This window comes from Hyperolius riggenbachi, chromosome 7 (assembly GCF_040937935.1).
Source record: "Hyperolius riggenbachi isolate aHypRig1 chromosome 7, aHypRig1.pri, whole genome shotgun sequence".
Lineage (NCBI taxonomy): Eukaryota > Metazoa > Chordata > Amphibia > Anura > Hyperoliidae > Hyperolius > Hyperolius riggenbachi.
The window spans coordinates 50,160,937-50,182,745 of NC_090652.1; the positions used below are offsets into that span (position 1 = coordinate 50,160,937).

Genomic DNA, 21,809 nt, shown 5'->3' on the forward strand with positions numbered 1-21,809 from the left:
TATTCCTCAAAGCTTGCAAGCATGTTTAGGCAGAGCAAAGCGGTGCAATACTAGGTAATAGAAGAAAAAATATTTGCAGTCACAATATACAGCAAAGTCCCCGTTATACGGAACTCAGGCAACCGCAAGTCTCAACTAACCGGCATGCCTGGGGGGATAACAGGGACCTCTGTTGGGGGGCTATCTGTGGGTGCTGGCAGGCTTTAAAATATGAACGGGCCTCCATCAATGTCTGGCAGTCTCCCTGTAGCCCCTCGTGGGCTCCTAGCGGCTTCCGGTGTTTGTGTATGGAAGCCGACGTGTCACATGACCCGATGCAGGTCAGCTGACAGCCTGGCTTCCGTGCACTGGGGAAGCCGGAAAGCCGCTCGGAGCCTGCAAGGTTGTACAGGAAGGATGCCAGACATCGCTGGAGCCTCGGTAAGTATCTAAGAGTAATCCGCTGTCATAGGCTGAAGCTGGCGGGGGAGGGAGGGAGGGAGGTGATTTTGTAAAAATAAAAAATAAACAAATTTATTTAAAAATAAATGTAATAAATATTTATAAAAAAAAAACAAAAAAACATCCTGGGAGTGATCATTGCCCACCAACAGAGAGCTCTGTTGGTGGGCAGAAAAGGGGGGATGGAATCACTTGTGTGCTGAGTTGTATGGCCCTGCAGCGAGGCCTTAAAGGTGCAGTGGCCTATATTGTAAAAAATGGCCTGGTCACTAGGGGGGGGGGGGGGGTTAAGCCCAGGGTCCTCAAGAGGTTAATGTTGAATATTGCTTGAGGCCGCACTCCCCTCCATACACAAATGCAGCAGAACTGATCAGGTGCAAAGGAGCTTTTTTCTCCTTGCTCGGTGTATGAGCGGCTCCATGCTGCTGTGCAGGTGTGAACACACAGGTACCTGCAGCTAGGCTCGTACAAGGAGAGGAGCATGGCTGCAAAGATGAAGAGGGCCCCGGCCAGCAGAGGAGGGGACAACCTGCAGTCTGACTTCACATGAATGCAGAGAGACTGTGATTTATAGCCCTGGATTATTAACACTTAGAAAAAAAAAAGAAAAAGGCATCACTAGCAAGTTCTAAGCAGGACTGGTATATATATATATATATATATATATATATATATATACTTCTCACACCATGTGTTATGTCAGTTTCAATTTAAAGAGAGTTCGAGGTGGGCTAAAAAAAAGAAAAAAAAGTAGGCTACCTGATCCGGGGGGCTGAGCGGATCAGGTAGCTGCAAAAAACGCCGCTCCTTGCCGCTCCTGTGGGCCTCACTGGCCCACTTTCACTTTCGTGACCTATAGGTCACAACGTTGGCATGAGAGCTTCATTCTCTCATTCAGTGTGCAGGGAGGTGGGGGAGTGGCAGGGGGCGTGGCCAGGGAGAGAGAGCTGCCCAATAGCAGCTCTGGAAACCATGTAGGAACACCCCTGGTGGGCGTTTTGAACAGGGGATCCCTCTCCCAAATGTTTACCTCCGAGATGAAGTCAAATATTGTCGCTAATCTCGGGGGGCTATAGCGTGGCAGTGTGTGTGTGTGGGGGGGGGGGGGAGGGGCAGAGAGCTTCAGTGGGGGGACACAGATGCATGTCACGAGGCAGAGAACATGCTTCTGTGTCCCATCTACCCCCCATCTGCCCACCTCAGGTTTTCTTTAAGCTCATATTGGGTATATGGCAATTCCTAATGCCACGGCTACTTTTTTGCCTACTGAAGACTGCATGGTTTTTTGTTGTTTTTTCGGCCATGGTCCTCTTGCCATTTATTTTTTTCTCCTTCTATTCTTTTTTCCATCTCGTTTCTGTGGGCGATTTCTAACACTAACTGCATCCGGTTGTAATGGGCCTCTTCTGGGCCTGGAAGTGAAGACCAGATGTGAACCATGAAGTCCACCTGATCCAGGGCCGTGGAGAGGATGGTGAGGAACATCTCTTCCTTCTCTTTAGTTTTGGTGCAATCTTCTACAGTATAATTTTCTACTGCGAATATGTTCTCCATACCCAGTTTTTTAAACTGCTTCTCCAACGTTTCTGCATCTCCAGAGAGTTTTTTGGTGATAATAATAATTGGTGCACATCCTGTACAAAAGGAAAAAATGTTACAAATTATCATCATTAATACAAAATAGCTCTCATATACTTCTCGTAATCGAATAATCCAAACAGAATACTGAGTAATATAGGGTATACTCAAAGCAATAGTGATGATCATAATCAGCTAATTACGAAACGATTACGCAAAATTTCTTGTAAACTTTTGCAATTACCGCTATATGCATTTACGATTTGTAAGTTCAATTGATTTCGTAATGTTATTCATAATTTCCCGTAAAATTTCACATAATTTTTGCGTAATTTTGTGCCGACTTTAGCAGTGAATAGCAAAGCCCCCATACATGCTATTGACTTCAAATTGCTACGTATGTAAAGAAGAATAGTGGGCACAAGACCAAAACATTTTTTCAAAAAAAAAACCTTGTAGTTTTTGGGAAAATTGATTTAAAAAATGCAAAAAATGTTTTTTAAACTCAGAAAAATGACAGTTTAACCTCCCTAGCGGTATGGACAGAAATGTCCGTTTAAAAAAAACATGCTGTGAACAGTATAAACGTGCATACACATCAATACTCTCCTGCACTGTATACTAGACCCTTGCTTGACACATTTTGGCAAGTTACAGGGAAAAAAAAGTTTTAAAAATACATTTTATCACTGTTTGCACAGAAATCCTGGGGAAATTGAATGCTGGGTAGGTTAAAAACCATTTTTCTTTGCATTTTTAAATCAATTTTCTCTTTTTCTGACTTGTACCCACTATTCTTCTTAAAATATGTAGCAAATTATGTAGGAATAGCATGTATGGGGGCTTTGCTATTTGTTATAATTTAAGTAGGCCTCAGTTACTTGGCCTGAGTTTTATGTAAAAGGCTTGTCCGCAGTGTATGCCTTTAAAATAAATAGAGGTTTTGTGATGCAGGCAGAGGCATCTCAGGGTCTGCGTGTAGCAGAGGATACACGCAGATACTGAGAACATGTTCCTAAAAGAAGGCCATCGGACTACTCTGACCTTAACACTACACCACAGGAACAGAAAACATTGGCCATATTTACTAAACATCCACGTTCCTGCATATGGGTCAAATGCCACATTGATTATTAATCAAGTAGGTGTGTATGATGACACCACGAGTGGGTCCACCAATAATCTGGTCTAGGGGGTGGCGAAGATGATGTCATATTTAACTCTTTCCTAGTCGGTATTAAAGGCTGAGGGAGCTATGAGAGCTCACTTCTGCTTCTTCCTTCCGCACTAGCTAGCAAGGCTGACTGGGACGACTTCTAAGCATGTTCTTCCTTTCTGTAATCTGATATAATGTATGCTGTACATAGGTAGTTTAGTGTAACGTAGTTAGGAAGAAGGTACCTGATAGACTTCAGCAGGGAGTCTCATCACGAGCTTGTAACACAACATGAAGATTGGCATAGCTAGGATATGATGACTGTATCTATCTGTCTTTCTGTGACTTAAATAAATAACGTAAACATTGAAGAAGCCTGAGAAAGTCTATCTCCTGTTTGCTGTGTGGAGAGTCAAGTGATCTCACAGTCTGTGAGACGATGGTGTCGAAGCAAGGTGATAAGAACAGTTTATAACAGTGGTGCCGTGAACCCAGCTGCGCTGTCTAGCAGAAAAGGCAGGCAAGGACCGGGCCAGATGTCAGTCTGTTATCTAGTTTTCAAGATATTCCACAGCGACACAAGCGGAGTTGACGCGGACTGGAAAGCTTATCAAGAGGATAAGTGGTGTGTGGGAGGCCGCTGGAGAGGCCAACACACGGACTGCAATCCGAGTGATGATCAGCGGCGAGTCATGGACCTGTTTTATTTGGATTGCAAAGTACACGCAATCTAGATTCCATGGTGAGGTATCCCAGGCAGAGGTTTTGAGCAAGTTACCTTCGGGACCGGAGAATCCACTGAGAGAACGCTCAGTAAACGCTCACCGAGGTCCATCGACTCGTGGAAAAACTTGCCGGCAGCTGATCGGATTGGAAGTCGGTACAAGTCTGTAGAGCCAGGCAAGTATAGTGTTTCATTTGTTTAATTCTAATGCAAGTGTGTGGTATTACATGTTGACAGTTTGTTCCAGCAGTGCTTTCTCTCTAAGGTTTCCAGTGTGTGTTCTTACTGGTTTTCCTGTATTGGTTTTTTTTTTCTCTCTCTCGGGTTGTGCTAGTGGCTGCTGTGTGCAGTTTTTGTTTGTTCTTTCTCTTTCTCCCGTGTGTCCAGCGTGAGTTTGGGAGGTTTGCCAGATATGGGTGTCCCCCGCAGGAGAGATAAGGGGGGGCTAAGGCTTTCGAGTAGTAGAGGAGAAGGAGAGAGAGGGAAAAGAGAGGAGACTGGTAATGAGAAAAGTGAAAGAGAGGCAGCATGTTTTTTTTCCCCTGTCCATAGGGGTGTTTCTGAGATGTTCTGCAAGCTGGTTCCAGTTCAGTGCTATTAGTTAGTGCTATGTGATGTTTCTGTAATTTCAGCATGATTCAGTGTCATGGGTTTTCTTGTTTTTTTCTTGCGGATCGCAGAGCGTAGGTTTAGTGGGAAGGGGGGCCAATACAGGGCATCCTCCCACCTCCTCTCTCTACAGATTGGGGGAAGCACGGTTAAGGTTTGTGTCCGCGGATATCTGCTAGCAGCTGGAAGTTTTGTTCAGCTTCTGTCACTCCGCATTCCAGGCAAAGGTTTATGGTATGAGTAAAGTTTCTGTGTAGTTGTGGAGAATTCCTTCTGTTCAGGATGTTTTTTCAGAGGGTGCATGTTTTTTTTTTCCTCCATCTACATGTCCAAGATGATTTGCGGGTTTTTTTTTTCTGGGAAGGAGATAGGAAATTTCACACGCTGTTGTGTCTGTTTTGCAGGTATCCGAGAAATATATATGCTGAAATATTTAGTGTGCATACTATGCCTTGTATGTTCTATGTATGTTCTAACTGTTTTTTTCTGAAGGTGCATAGGATTAAGAGGTTGCTACGGGAGATTGATAGCAGCCATCTTGGCTGGCATGCCATGACTCAACATGGCGTCGGGTTTCTGAGAAAGCCACTCCCATCTGCATGATGTATCAGGAGGGGAGGGGGCGGGAAGTGCCCACTGATAGGCACGCCCCGATGGCAGGGGGGAGGATGTGCTGGGGGGGATCCCACGTCCCATGTCACAGCTGTGCACAAGGCGCCGTGCACGGAAGCAGCTGGTGGGAGGGGGGTCCAGAGTGGGGACAGTAGAGTGATTCTACTGAGTTTCTTGGCTTCCAGATGATTTCCTCAGAAGAAGTCTGGACACAGGGAGTGTCCGCATACGTGAGCCAAGCAAGTTGCAGGCTCACGGATAGAAAGTGTGTCCCAGCTAGGTGCAGGGACACACGTAGCAGTGCAGGTCAGGAAAGTGTCTGTACTGAGTGGCTTACGGGACTATTCCTGTAAGGGGGGCACCTTAATGGGTGGTGCAGCAAGAGTTCCCAATAGAGTATAGGGGGGGACGGTGCATCAGGGGGGTGCCGGAGGTTGGAAAAAAGGGAGTTGACCAATCCGGGTTTCCGTCGCCGCTGCTTCAGAGCGGTAACGTTTTTTTCCGGTTTTTGTCGTGGACAGGGCCAGAGCTTGACTAAGAGGTCTATGCTGGGCTGGGGCTGTTTTTTTGTGCGTTTTTTTTTCGTCCACTGATTGGTCAACAGGCGCGGAGCTAGGGGGGGTCGGGGTAGGTCAAGTGCCCCCGGGCGCCGGGTCCCTAAGGGCGCCCAGCTGAGCTGATTTTTTTTTTCTGCGGAGGGGAGCAGCGCAGAGAAGAGAAGAGGGAGAGCTATGCAGGCGCGGAGCTAGGGGGGGTCGGGGTAGGTCAAGTGCCCCCGGGCGCCGGGTCCCTAAGGGCGCCCAGCTGAGCTGATTTTTTTTTTTTCTGCGGAGGGGAGCAGCGCAGAGAAGAGAAGAGGGAGAGCTATGCGGACGGTGGAGAAGGGGGCCATCTCCCCCCCTTCTCTCACCTTAGGGCTCTCCCTCCCTCCATCGCTGTCCCCTCCGTTATTGTCCGGGTGCTGGCGCAGCGGGCGGGACTCACCTCCGTCTCGCTCCAGCGCCGGCCGGAAGTTCGGATCCCGCAGCCGCTGCTCTGGTCTGGACTAGACCAGAGTAGCGGCAGATCCATCCGTGCTGCGACGAGACGGAGGTAAGTTCCGCCCGCCGCCGCTGCCAGCACCCGGACATTAATGGAGGGGACAGCGAGGGAGAGAGAGCAGCTCTCCCTCTTCTCTGCGCTGCTCCCCTCCTGCTGGGGAGGCAGGGAGGGGGACACCTGGCTACCTACTCTGGGCATATATACCCCTGGCTACATCTACTGGGCATATATACCCCCTGGCTACATCTACTGGGCATATATACCCCTGGCTACATCTACTGGGCATATATACCCCTGGCTACATCTACTGGGCACATATACCCCTGGCTACATCTACTGAGCACATATACCCCTGGCTACATCTACTGGGCATATATACCCCTGGCTACATCTACTGGGCATATATACCCCTGGCTACATCTACTGGGCATATATACCCCTGGCTACATATACTGGGCATATATACCCCCTGGCTACATCTACTGGGCATATATACCCCTAGCTACATCTACTGGGCATATATACCCCTGGCTACATCTACTGGGCATATATACCCCTGGCTACATCTACTGGGCATATATACCCCTGGCTACATCTACTGGGCATATATACCCCTGGCTACATCTACTGGGCATATATACCCCTGGCTACATCTACTGGGCATATATACCCCTGGCTACATCTACTTGGCATATATACCCCCTGGCTACATCTACTGGGCATATATACCCCCTGGCTACATCTACTGGGCATATATACCCCTGGCTACATCTACTGGGCATATATACCCCTGGCTACATCTACTGGGCATATATACCCCTGGCTACATCTACTGGGCATATATACCCCCTGGCTACATATACTGGGCATATATACCCCCTGGCTACATATACTGGGCATATATACCCCCTGGCTACATATACTGGGCATATATACCCCCTGGCTACATATACTGGGCATATATACCCCTGGCTACATCTACTGGGCATATATACCCCTGGCTACATCTACTGGGCATATATACCCCCTGGCTACATCTACTGGGCATATATACCCCCTGGCTACATCTACTGGGCATATATACCCCCTGGCTACATATACTGGGCATATATACCCCCTGGCTACATATACTGGGCATATATACCCCCTGGCTACATATACTGGGCATATATACCCCCTGGCTACATCTACTGGGCATATATACCCCTGGCTACATCTACTGGGCATATATACCCCTGGCTACATCTACTGGGCATATATACCCCCTGGCTACATCTACTGGGCATATATACCCCCTGGCTACATATACTGGGCATATATACCCCCTGGCTACATATACTGGGCATATATATACCCCCTGGCTACATATACTGGGCATATATACCCCCTGGCTACATGGACTGGGCATATATACCCCCTGGCTACATGGACTGGGCATATATACCCCTGGCTACATATACTGGGCACATATACGCCTGCCTATATATACTGGGCACATATTATTCTCCTGGCTACATATACTGGGCATATATACCCCTGGCTACATATACTGGGCACATATACCTCTGGCTACATATACTGGGCACACATATCCCTGCCTACATATACTGGGCACATATACCCCTGGCTACCTGTTCTGTGGACATCTCTACCCCTGGCTACCTGTTCTGGGGACATCTATACCGCTGGCCACCTATTCTGGGGACATCTATACCGCTGGCCACCTATTCTGGGGACATCTATACTGCTGGCCACCTATTCTGGGGACAACTATAGACCTGGGGCTACCTATTTTTGGGGAACCACGTCAGATTGAATGTATTTTGGAGAACTGCTGCCAGGTGAGAGGTGTCTACCATATTAAGGGGGCATTCTACCTATTTATGTGAAATGCTGTCTATTTATGTGACTCATGACTGCTGAATTTGTCTTGTTGGGGGCCTCATGGTTACTGAATTTGTCTTGTTGGGGGCCTCATGATTTGTTGGGGGCCTCAAGATCGCTGAATTTGTCTTGTTGGGGGCCTCATGATTGCTGAATTTGTCTTGTTGGGGGCCTCATGATTGCTAAATTTGTCTTGTTGGGGGCCTCATGATTGCTGAGTTGGTTATGTTGGGCGTCTCATGATTGCTGAATTTGTCTTGATGGGGGGGGCTCATGATTGCTGAATTTGTCTTGGAACATGCTGGAAGGTACATCCTGAGGGAGGGTGGGTGAGCGTGAGCCTGCTAACCTCCATATACATTTGGCTCCACCCATAACCACGCCCACATTTATTATGTGACCACGCCCCTTTTTGCCGCGGCGCAACCTTGACTTTGGGGGGCGCATTAATAGTCTTTGTCCCCGGGCGCTGAAAACCCTAGCTACGCCTCTGTTGGTCAAATATGTTTTTTTCCAGCTCCTATCAATTGTAGCACAAAGAACAAGAACTGACAGCAGTTCATGGGGCAATTATACAAATGAAAGAATTGCCATGTACAGAGTGACAGTGTATCAGTACGGTGTTTGCCATGTGACTACCTACCACGTGGGCAGTCAGGGATCTGCATACAGGCATGTGACGCTGGTATGCTTAGCCCTGCACCCTGGGTAGTTTAAGTGTTAAATGCTCCTTCCTACAGGGAGGCAGCCATTTTTTAGAACCTGCTCTTTTTTTTTTTTTTTTTTTTTGCGGTTTAGATAGTGGCACGGCAAACATTGATCAGAGGGTACAACACATAGAATTTCTAGCAGAGCGGGTATCGCGATGAAGTTCTAGATAAGTTAATGCGAAAATGAGTAAGAGCATTGCAGGCTCACCTGCAAAGCAGCAACAGGTGTGGCATCCGTAATCTGTGCATGCGACGGCCGCGCATGGACAGATAGGGGGGGATGTTGAGTGAGCTGCAATGAGGTGAGAGCTTCCAGAGGTGAAGTCCGCGGGAGCATATTTTAAACAGGTAAGTACTGAGGATAGTACTGAGGTAGGGGGGTGAAGTTTAACTCCAATCTACCAATAAGAGTAAACAGAGTTCATGAGAACCATAAAGCAACGAGATCAATTACGGTATATATTGATCAATTTAAAGTGTAAAGAGTACAAGCCGCAGGGACAATCCCAAATCATTAATAAGAATTGATTTGTTTGTATTTTGATTTCAGGAGTTGGGCAATATGGACTCGAGACAGCTGCAGTGCTGGCAGCAAAGCTGGAGATGTCAGTCGGATAAGCGAAAGGTTCCAGATGTAAATCTAAGTTTGGAGAAACACAAGATTCCTGAAATTGGAATGAGACTAAAACTCGAGATTCCTGAAATTGGAAAAAGACTAAAAACCGAGGTTCCTGAGATCGGAAAACGTCTGAAAAAACTGACTGAGCAAAGCATAGTGCAAATTGCTAATGTTTTTCTTTCCCAAGGTGGTGCTTTTATAATGAAGAGTACCGTGCTGATGGTGATCCTAGGTTGCCATTTCGTCCTAGGAGAACGAAGAGAGGACATTCTCATGTATAATAAGGAGTTAATGAGAATGCAAGGCCCAAACATGTTGATGTTGGGTGACAGAGGTACTGATCCTTTCACACCTCCCTCTGATTGGCACAGATGGACCAAGCAGGGATGGAGGAAAAGAGCACTTGTGCCAGGAGAAAACAAATTTCATGGCACAATGTGGGTGAAAGGTCTGAAAGGTCAGGTGTGCTGGCAGGGTGACTGGAAAGGCAGTGTAAATCTGCTATTGAAGGTCACACTCCCAGAATCGACGCACCGATCCAAAGGTTTGTTAAAAGGTACATTGCAGTACAATGGGTACGTGCAAAAGGTGGAGTGTGTGATTCAGGGGTACCTTGTCTTGGTTATGCAGAGTGAGATGGTTCCAGATTGGAGAGGAACAAGTAGGAGGCGTCAATTCTCCTGCCGGAGAGACGCGGGGGACAACATCACACTCTGGAGCTACCAACAGAGAGTGCCTCTGAAACAACTATACACACGTAAAGGCTGGAAAGCCGAGGGTGGGTGGTTCTCGAAACAAGAAGTAAAAATCGAGATCAAGCCACATTTCCAAGTGACAAAGAGGGTGGGGAGAGCGGTCCCGGGGGAGGGAAAGCCAACACAGGGAACCCCATTCACACCACACGGGTCACCACAGGGGACGATATTACACAGTCCATATGCAGTCGCTTATCCTCATGCTAGGTGGGTAAGTGAAGAGGTACTCTTAATTGAAAGATTGCAGAGGTCTTCCCGACCTCAGGTACATATTGTGCCTCAGGACGTAAGGGGGGAAGAGGTCCAATCAGGACGGTTGGGGGCATATTTTGTCAGGGAGATGCTTAACGATCCTGTCCAACTGAGATTGGACAAGGGGAGATATATTAATTTTTCTGGAGAAGGATCTTTTGCATGGCAGCTTCGAGATGTTTGGGTGAACAAAGGGAAACGGTGCAAGATTCCTTTAGGCACCGCCACTTCCTTGGTTCCCACCTCAACCCGTGTCTCACACCAGGACCTGAGAGGTCAACCTTTTTTGGTGCTAGACGGGGAGGTGAAGCAAGTCGAGTTGTCCTCATGCGGGCAATTCTTGCAGAAGTACCTGCGTTGGCCGGGGCAAGTCAAATTTAGTGAAGAAGCCTGCAGGCTCAAGAACGCAGAATGCGAGGATACCATTCAAAAGATCCACCCTGAAGCCCAACCGATAGTTCCGGTGGCTGAAGGAAAGGTTTGGTTTTTTAACATAAGGTCTAATGATACATTCAAGGTATATTCTCATAATTGTTCCGATAAGGGAGATTTTCCAAGGGGAACATATTGTGGGAGCGGAGATCCCATATGGATCCAGTCATCCAGGTTGGATGACGTTGTTTCTCAAATTGTTAAGAGAACTCTAAAGTGCAAAGTTTCACGGGTAGTTCCCGTCCTGAAAGAGAACACGACATGGGACAAAGGGGAACAGGGTTTGATCCAAGACGACCACATTTTGTTACAAAGGTTAAACAAACAGTACACTAAGTTAGAGGTAAGATTTCACCATGATACAGGTGATCTTAACGAGGTAGAACACAAAAATGAGCAGGTGAGTGCCAGTCTGACCTGGTGGACAAGGGTTCCGGTGATGTTCCAGGGACACTCGGACTGGGCCTCTGCAGTTCCAAAGTTCTTTCTACACCCACTGGTCGTCTGGATGGGGATGACAACTTTAGGCATCATTATCCAGGTGAGGTTGCGTGTTAAAATTACGTAAAACAAATTAACCTGGTCCAGAGATTGGTGCCTCATAAACAATCTCCTGAACCGATATTTTCAAATTAAGGGATATACAGGGTTACGGGTATAGGGTTAGTAGTACCTGTGATGGAGCTGATTGTATAAAGGCGTTCTTTTAGAAGGCACCTGGCACTGCTCCCTTGAGTAACAACCAAACGAGTTTCACTTTTCTGTGGTCATGAAAGTTTGTGAGTGATACGTAAGTGACGCAAATGCTGAGCATGTGGTATAGAGGGACTTAGAAGTAGGGCCTCCCCAGAGAGCCTGGTTACAGGAAGACCAAGAGGTCTTGCTCTCTCTCTTCCAGGGGTAATCGCCTAGAGCAGAGAAGTTGTGTGAGCACGAACATCGAAAAGTGAAACATAAAAGAAAAGAAACCAGGTACTGGGAGGTTCAGACGCTGGGATCTGCGGGTCAAGCCGTTTTAGGGGGGATTGTTATAATTTAAGTAGGCCTCAGTTACTTGGCCTGAGTTTTATGTAAAAGGCTTGTCCGCAGTGTATGCCTTTAAAATAAATAGAGGTTTTGTGATGCAGGCAGAGGCATCTCAGGGTCTGCGTGTAGCAGAGGATACATGCAGATACTGAGAACATGTTCCTAAAAGAAGGCCATCGGACTACTCTGACCTTAACACTACACCACAGGAACAGAAAACATTGGCCATATTTACTAAACATCCACGTTCCTGCATATGGGTCAAATGCCTCATTGATTATTAATCAAGTAGGTGTGTATGATGACACCACGAGTGGGTCCACCAATAATCTGGTCTAGGGGGTGGCGAAGATGATGTCATATTTAACTCTTTCCTAGTCGGTATTAAAGGCTGAGGGAGCTATGAGCGCTCACTTCTGCTTCTTCCTTCCGCACTAGCTAGCAAGGCTGACTGGGACGACTTCTAAGCATGTTCTTCCTTTCTGTAATCTGATATAATGTATGCTGTACATATGTAGTTTAGTGTAACGTAGTTAGGAAGAAGGTACCTGATAGACTTCAGCAGGGAGTCTCATCACGAGCTTGTAACGCAACATGAAGATTGGCATAGCTAGGATATGATGACTGTATCTATCTGTCTTTCTGTGACTTGAATAAATAACGTAAACATTGAAGAAGCCTGAGAAAGTCTATCTCCTGTTTGCTGTGTGGAGAGTCAAGTGATCTCACAGTCTGTGAGACGATGGTGTCGAAGCAAGGTGATAAGAACAGTTTATAACACTATTAACTGCTAAAGTCGGCACAAAATTATGCTAAATTATGCCAAAAAAGTAAGCAAAAAATTACACGAAATAATAAAATATTACAATTACAAGCAAAATTAATTACGATTTTCCCCGAAATGTCAGCTGAAGGGAGGATTAACAGCGGCATAACGCGGACATCCACCCCACACTCTGCAGTCCAGCGGATGGGCATTGGCATGGTGCTTGTTAAATGCTGAATACACTCCGGGACGCGTAAGTGTGATTCTAATTGCGCCCAGAGGCGGTTTTTCACATTATTACGCTATGTGGCATTTTATGTTTTTTTATTGAGATATTTTAACTGGATTAAAAGAAACCTCAAGAGTTCTAGTGGCAAGTCTCGTGGCTTTTGACTTGGAGCAATCACACACGCATGATCCACCTGCTTATAGAGGTGGGCCATATCTAATGAGTGGTTTTGAATGTAGGTGTCTTGGGATTGGCACAAGCACAGAGTGTGATCACGAGAGCACAGAGGTTTTAAATGCACTGATTTCATTGAAGTACGGACATTATTACCCAATGTGGAGATTATCTTTTGTTGCAGAACCAGGAATATCAGTGAGCTGTATATGAGCAAAACTAAAGACCCACCTGGAAGCTGAGGTGGCTCATATCTGGTGAGCATTTAGTGAGAGGGGACGAGGGTGCACACAGGAGAGTGGCCTTTTGGGGAGTCACGAGACACACAGGCACTTAAGCGGTGTACTTTCATATGAAGATTTTACTGAACGTTATTACGCTATGTGGAGCTTCTATGTGTGTTACAGGTTCTGGAGAGTGCAGCAGTAATATTGAACTATCACAGTGATCATTGGATTCCCTGCAGCGATCCAAGTAACGGGTGACATTTGATGTTTATAGAACTTTGTGGACTGTAGCGCAATATTTTTGTAATTAAGAACAAATAAAGCATTTATTTTTACAAGAAGAGAAAATAAGAACCATAGTTAAGTTTTTAATCTGCTTTTTTTTGTCACTAGGTTGACAGAGATTCATCAGAAATCCAGGTAGGTTTATGTAGGTCCCATGTATAGGAAGTGAGGAAGGATGCCTCTAAAGGGGACATAGACAAAAACAAAATATGCAAAAAACGTCCCCCTTTTTACGACACTCCTGGTTTTGCAGAGTGTGTGTGCATGTGTGTCGGGGGTGGGGGGGTGGGATGGGCTTATAGCTAGTGGGACCCCAAATTATAAGAGGCTGTCACTACCACCAGATCCTAAGATGTGCAATCACTATGGTGAGGTTCCTATGGGGGGGGGGGGGGGAATTCTACTGCCATAGCTCCCAACCATCCCTCTTTCGGAGGGACAGTCCTTGTTTGGGAACCCTGTCCCTCTTCCCTCCTCATTTGTCCTTTTATCGGGACTGATATACAAATCTATGTAAATATATGTATTTTTCTACTGAAAAATGTGTTTACTTGACTCGGTTTGAATTATAAAACAACATGTTTTTCCTATGAAATCTTTATGGTATGCGTGACTAGGGGTGTGCCGGGGGCGTGATCAGGGGGTGTCACAGGGTGTGGCTTAATTGTCCCTCTTTCTTATCTCAAAAAGTTGGGAGGAATGCTATCGCCATGGTGGAATCTCGGGCAGAAAGGGCATGTGCTTTTTTTTAGGATTTCAAGACGGTTGGGAAAAATGCAGTCATTAGGGCGGGGTACCAAGGACTGAGGTGCTGTCATTACAGTGGTGGCCCCAAATGGAGAGATGCTGGGATTCCGAGGTAAAGAGTTGCAGTCAGTATGGTGGGGTTCTGAGGTGGAGATGATATGTCACTATGGTGGGGTTCCGCATTGGTGGGCAAGTTATGTTATTTGGATGAAGGCTCGAAGGGTGAAGGTGCTGTCACAGCTGTGGGATCCTAACTTGGGAAGTGCTGTCATTAGAGCATGGTCCCAAGGGGTAGGAGATGTTATCACTATGGTGGGGCCCGAGATGTGATATATAATCACTATGGTGGGTTCCAGGGTAGGAAGGTCCTGGCTGTCACTATGGTGGAGTTCTGAAGCAGGAATGATCTCTCCTTGTGTTGGAGTCCAGATGTGGAGATAAATGCCACTGTGACGTGAGATATCAGGGTGAGTTGCATGCATAGTTCAATATGGGGCATAATTACCTGTAAGCTTCTTAGCTGTTGTTAGAAAGTCTCTCATTCTCTTTCCTCCGTCCTCATACAGCTTCAGTTCTGCACTGAAATAAAAACAAAGCACACAGAAAAAAATTGCAAATTTCCGAATACGTCCACAATCGTCATTTTGCAAATTTCACTAAATTTCGGGTATTTGTAATTAGTTCATTACGCTCATCACTCATTTACCGAATGCATTAATCTTTATGAATTGCAATTTCTTGAAGTATTTACCACACAAGTCAGTAATTTACCTAACTAGTTATTTTACTTTTCAATGCAGTAATAGGCTTAGTGAATTGGCATTTGGCAAGGTTATCGGTAAAATCAACTGTTCTCTTCATTACCGAATGTGATAATGCTTAGTGAATTGAGGCCATAGTAAGGGTCAGTTTCCAGTTGTGATTCAGTTGCATGCAGATGCAAATTCGTATGTGTTTGTATGAGAATTTTAACGCAAAACTAAAAAATTCGCATTTGTTTGGAAGTATGCAAATTTAACCATGTCAGTGCCTGTGTGCTTTTACACTGATTTTAAGTGAAAACGTACGCAAATTTGCGTGGAAAATTTGCATAGCAAAAACGCATGCAAATTTCCTAGTAAATACATTACAGGCGAATCGCACACTAGCCTTGCGGTGTGCGAATTCTGATGGCTCTGCTGTGCAGATTTTTTTCTGCACAGTTCACCGCACAGAATTTCTGACAAGTGGAAACAGGCCCATTGATTTATATTGGTTATGCGAATCTGCATGCAGATTCACTCTAGTGGAAACGGGCCCTAATTCCAACTAAGTAAAAAAACACTCCTTCCTTTTTAAGTGTAGTGAAAAGAGACAGAATGAAAAAAAAGAGAAGAAAACTTGATTTGTTTGTACACCATTTTACAGTGACCTCTACAGACCATAATAGGAAATTTACCTGTGGACTAGTATTGGTATTAGAAGATCTTTGAATTCAGGTTTTACTTTGATCACAGACTTCATTCTCTCAGCAAAAGACGTTTCCCAGATCACGTTTTCATCCAGAGGCTGCAGATGACCTAATGCAACATGGATGTAAAAATGTATTTCAGCCACTAAATCTACCATTGGTGTGTAGTAATTAACGGATACCTGTAGCCACTACAAAAAAAAACAAAAAACGTTACATACTCGCCTAAGAAGAGGGAAGGCTCTGGATCCTCTTTTGGTCTCCTCGTTCCCCTGCTGGGCGCTGTTCAGATTTTCCTCCAGCTGCATTTTCTGGTCTCCTTGGAAGGCTTCAGAAATTTTTAGGTCTCTGAGAAGTTCGTATGCAGAGAGTTTGTACTGCGCATGCACAAGTCCCTGCTCACATGTGTGCAGTAAGGAGCTGCCCATCTTTGGAAGTACTTGGAGCCCTGAGTACTTCAGAAGAGACCCAAAAGCTTCTTCAATAATAAATTTGGATCACTGCAGCCTTATGGTGGAATGAGGGAATGCAGGTAGTATCAGGAAGGTTCCAAGGGGTCCACAGCCTTCTCTCTTTTTAGGATAGTATTTATCTTTTGTTTTTTTGGTGGCTACAGGTATCCTTTAAAGGCAAAAATACAGTGTATAGTGTAAAATATTACTCACTAAGCTGAGCGTACACTTCCTCCATCTCATTCTCATCTGATTTTGAGAAGCCACGATTATCCACCAGAGTGATGGTGTCGGTGAGTGGGTAGGAATTTCTCCTCATGGTACAACCTCCCTGACTTTCAGTAGCAGATGACACAGAAGCTCTGTGATTATATCTTCCTCCACGTAGGGAATAGATAAGCGAGTTGATAAAAGATGATTTGCCATTTCCAGCATACCCACAGACCTGGAACAAGACCCGATCGTAGCCGCGAGCTCCTATCTCTGAGCCTTCCAGCGTGAAGTTCAAGATCTTCTCTTTAAGGGTATGAAGAGCCGCCATCTCTTCGGATTTTAAAAGCTCAATTTGAAAAATGAAATAAAGACAGCGAGTTATCCATTGACACTTTGCAGCATGAGTTAAAGGACACCTGACCTGAGGCAAAGCTACCTAAGGTAAGCACAGAGGTATGTTCTTGCTGGGTTATTATTTAGAATTTATGTATCGTCAACACCTTCTGCAGAGATGTATAGTGTACAATTTTCTGTATGTATCAGCCCGTCTGACCGGACAGGTCACTCTTTCCACTACCTGAAATGCTGTTCATGTCACCAGCATGCACATGTCTGAAATATCTGGTGGCATTGAAGATATTCTCCGTATTACGGGGGACGTGAAGGGGGGGGGGGGGGCGGCACAACAACTCTGCAGTAGGTAAGACGGACTAGAGGGCATGGTGCGCTCTGAAGTGGGCCAATGGCAGCAGAATTAGATCCCAAGTGATGAGGAGGGATATTCACATGGTTTGGGGGGATAGTCACAAAGGCCCGGGGGACAAGAATTGCCTGTCATGTGTTTGCAGGGGCACCTGCAGGGAGAATTCCATTGCTGGAGGTGAAAGAGTCGCTTGGCTTCTGGTTATTTTTTGAGACATGACAACAAAATACTGTCCTGAATTGTTTGCATGTGTAAAACTTGCAGGACTGGTGAGGGAGCCGTGTATATGCAAGAGACATACCAAAAATGTGAGGAGACATTCCCCAACTCAACTGGGGGTTGCTGGGCACCAGGTTGCCAGGAAAATGTATTTGAACAAAGCCCGTACACTCCAGCTAGTAGAGAAGTCCAAAAGTTTTATTTAAGGCCCTGCTAAGGTCAGCACACTTTAAGGCCTTAGGGCCAGATCACATATAGCCATCAAGAATGCTGACAAGGGTGGGGCCATTGTGGTTTTGGATGCTGAGGATTAAAAGGCAGAAGATCTACACGAGCTCCAGGAGCAATTATGTTCCTCTGTCCAATGACCACACTCTTGAATACAAATTGAACTTCGCTAAGTTCATTACCATAGGGGAGCCTATGGGAGTTTTAAAGAAGAACAAGGACATTTTACAGTTGTCCTGTCAATAAAACATTTGGACTTTTCTACTACCCGGAGTTTGCAAGCTTTGTGAAGTTGGGGAAGTTTGAGCGGTGTCTCTTCAAGAGTACATAGTCTTATGACTAAATTGTCCCTCAGAGTGCTCACAATCTAATCCCTATGGTAGTCATGTGTCTATCATAGTCTAGATAAGGGAGAAGATAATGAACTTATCTGTATGTTTTTAGGATGTGGGAGAAAACTTGAGTGCCCGGGGGAAACCCACACAGACACGGGTGAACATTCATCATATCTCTTTGCATTGGCACAGGCAAATTCTAAATTGGTGCTGTTCATACACATTTTTCTCATCATGTTAAAATAAATCTGTAGTGAAAAAAAGCCCCCCTGGGTACTTACCTCAGGAGGGGGAAAACTCTGGATCCCGATGAGGCTTCCCCTCCCTCTTCAGCCTCCTGGATCCAGTGCTGACAGCCCCCGAGCTCCACGTGCAGCAATATTTATTTTTTGGGCTCCAGCGCAGGCGCAGTAGAAGCTTTTCGATCAGGCTCTGGCAGAAATCGCTGGGCTCCATTGGGTGCTCTATACTGCGCAGGTCACTCGTGATCGGAAAGCTTCTACTGCGCCTGCAACTGGAGTCCTGAAGGTGAAGGTTGCCGTGCATAGATAAGCCTGCACAGTGCTTCACAGAGGATTTTCGGGGGAGCCAGCGGTGAATCCCCGAGGCTAAAGAGGATGGGGAAGCCTCATTAGGATCCTGAGGCTTCCCCCTTCCGAGGTAAGTACCCCATAGGGGCTGTTTTTTTCGTTACAGATGTACTTTAAACAATAGATGGACTAAGATGTAATGGGGACATAGGCAAGGTAGTAGTTATGGGTCACTCTTGTGGTCCTTTAGGTAAGCTGAAGTGGAGAGAGGTCAAATAAGGTGGCAGGTGTGCCCCTTGACACCTACTAGGCCTCAAGTACCTGCCTAGGTTGCCTGGTGGATGATCCTACTTTATTTTAAACATCATTTCAGGGTCACTTCAATAAGATAGGATCCTACACTGTGCTTCTAGCTGCCATTGAGTGTTGCTAACCTCCATCTAGTCCAGGCATGGGCAAACTTGGCCCTCCAGTTGTTACGGAACTACAAGTCCCACAATGCATTGCAGGAGTCTGACAGCCACAGTCATGACTCATAAAGGCAAATGCATTGTGGGAATTGTAGTTCCGTAACAGCTGGAGGGCCAAGTTTGCCCATGCCTGTTCTAGTCAATACAGATATGCCTTACAGTGCCCATAAATGATAAAAAAAAATTTACGATTAGATAATTTTGTTCGATTGTTCGGTTAGATAGGATATAAATATGTCTGATTGGATTATTATTTAAAATAATGGGATAATCGTTTGTTTTTCTTGAGTGGAAAAGTTTCTGTTTGATCGTTTTGGTCGAATAAATGGGAAAATCAAACATTGTTATTGTACCGTGTATGGGCAGCATATGAATTACTGATGTATATTGTGTGTAGAAATATGAGTGCTGAAGTTGTGAAAGCCAGGTACAGCAGACACCAGATGTGCAGTCTCAACTGAGTTCCCTGCAAAGTGGGTAGGAGGAAATTGCTCACCACAGCCCTTCCTGAGGAGCCCATGGGTAAACCACCAGCAATTATCTGACATCAAAAACAAGTCAGATCAGAACAAACAAGAGTCCTGAGACTTGTGTGACATTTCTTGTCTTCAAAGTTTTTAGAGGGCCAGTATCAAAACCTGGCACATCCAGGGAAAATAGCACCTATGGCAAGCACTGAGGTGGAAGGTGTGTGTGTGTGTTTAAATTTAGGTGTGTACCCAACTTGAGGTTATATGGCTAATATGGAGTGTAGCTAGTAAAAATGAGGTGGGTCAATAGGTTAGACATAAAGTGACATGTAAACATGTCAGCAGATTCGTGTTCCCATAAATAAATATGAGAATTCAGGAAGTTGATGTTTAAAGAATCATGAGAAGATTTGAGTGGGTGGTAAATGTTATTTTATTATATGGGTAGCCTTTGATTTGGTAGTAATGTGGTGTAAAGTTTCTACCGCAAATATAATGGTTGGCACGAGCTTAGAGTCACTCCCATGTGCCCTGCTATAAAAGCTCATTGCTCGTGCAGAAGCAAACAAAGAATGTGTGACAGCCCAAAGTCAAATAAGAAAAGAAAAATAGCACACGAAGGGAGCTTAATGATGCAAGTTACAAAAAAATCAATAAAATTGGTGGAAAGAACACTGGAGAAAAAAATTGGCAAGAGCAACCAACTTCATCTCTACTCTAAAAAATAAGCCACAGCATAGTAACCTTTAGGACATTTCCATGAACTACTCCCATACCAACAGTCTCTGCCCCCTACAGTGTAACTGTCAGGCATAAAATAAAAAATCTATTCTTTATTTTTATCTGGTAAACAAGTAATAAGGATGCTAACCAGGCAATCCAAAAGTTAAAATCCCTATTACTTTTCTTGTTGATAAATGATCATTCCCCAGTTTACCGGACTCTTATTTGGTACACAAAAAGGAAGCTGCCGGGCATGCTGGGTTATCCTCTTTTGCTTCTCTACATCCCCTCAGACTTAACTAATGCAGCCTGATTGGCTGAAGCCTCTTTCCCGCCTTTTTCCCCTGTTACACCTCTGTTCCTCTCTGATTGGTCAATATTTCTCATGCTGAGACAATGCATTTGCTATAGTGAAGGGCGGGCAAATCAGGCAGAGGAGAGTAAGGGAGGAAATAATATCACGATTGGCTTCAAAATAGCCACAGTTAAAATGAGAAATGCTAAGAAAGATTTTCTCTTTTTTTACTGTAGAAAAATCACTAAAATCAAAACATGGACAGTATAATACATATGTTATGTAAGTAGAGCAAGTATTTATCTGCTTATATATGTGTTTTCTTCTGAGATAGTATGACTGACAGCTCCTTTTTAAGGACCAGAGACTGCTGGTACTGTAAAACGGCACTTATTGATGAATACCGACGAATCGTCGCAATAATCCGCCGCCCCCCCCTGCTCGTACATCGCCACAGGTCCCTCTCTCTGCCGTCTCTATGACGGCATAACGTTGTGCGCCGGTCAGGAGCTGCTTTCATTGGCTATTGACCCTGTCAATAAGTGTAAGGCTTACATTGATTGACAGGGTCAATAGCCAATGAAAGCAGCTCCTGACCGGCGCACCACGCTATGCCAATGGGATTGGCGTACAGTGATGACAGGGCCAGGAGCCAATGAAAATGGCGCCTGATCAGTTCACAGAGCTCTGCCATCATAGAGACGGCAGGACGAGTGATCTGTGGGGAGGAAACAGTGGCGCGATCGGCAGGAGCGGCGGAACCGTGCAGTGAAGATGTTTGAAGTCTATATCCTGTCACATCCGCGTTGCCACCTGCAGGACGTAGATTTCAACTGTGTCGGTCCGGATCTGGTTAAACTATGACCATGGCAAAGCATAGATTGTGAGTTCCTCTGCAGACAGTCCATGACATGACTATGTTGTCTCTAAAGTGTTTTATAACTGCAAAATACTTGTCATCAAACCTTAATAAAAGAATGTTAGATTTTCTCATTCTCAAGCAAAGCTTAATTCACGTATATTACTCTACAAAGTACAAGCAGTCAGTGTTTGTCTTGTATAGCGGTTCACTCACCCACTCCTGTGCTCACTAGAGGCCTCCAGAGAGGAAACTGAAGAGATGTTATTCATGCTTTACTGATATCTTAGTGAAAGTGAAACAAACATGCGCATCATGTTCCCCTCAGAACTCTAAAACTACCTTTCCGGTGTTGGGAGTCTGCAAAAAAAAAAAAAAAAAAAAAAAAAAGCAGTACGAGAAAGTCGATTTTCTTACCTACGGCAGCCCAGCTGAAGGAGTTTACAGCAGGCTCCGCTGACTTCTGCTACTGATTAGGTCAACATCTGCATCCTGCACAGCCTATACAATAGTGGGGCACGGATAGAGAACATTAGTAGATCACAGCCAGCTGCTCTGCATTTTTGGCCTGCAGTGGTGCTGCCACCTGCAGATC

At 45.4% G+C, this 21,809-nt stretch overlaps 1 protein-coding gene across 1 annotated transcript; it reads right to left on the reverse strand.

The window, feature by feature from the left end:
* Positions 1 to 1,525: 1,525 nt before the first annotated feature.
* Positions 1,526 to 21,476, reverse strand: LOC137525514 (uncharacterized). Its single transcript, XM_068246639.1, has 5 exons — positions 21,431 to 21,476; positions 16,383 to 16,728; positions 15,706 to 15,826; positions 14,773 to 14,846; positions 1,526 to 2,075 (listed from the first exon to the last, which is right to left on the reverse strand). Exons 2-5 carry the CDS (start codon positions 16,708 to 16,710, stop codon positions 1,705 to 1,707), a joined length of 894 nt encoding a protein of 297 aa, XP_068102740.1. The 5' UTR covers positions 16,711 to 16,728; positions 21,431 to 21,476; the 3' UTR covers positions 1,526 to 1,704.
* Between the last annotated feature and the right edge of the window lie 333 nt (positions 21,477 to 21,809).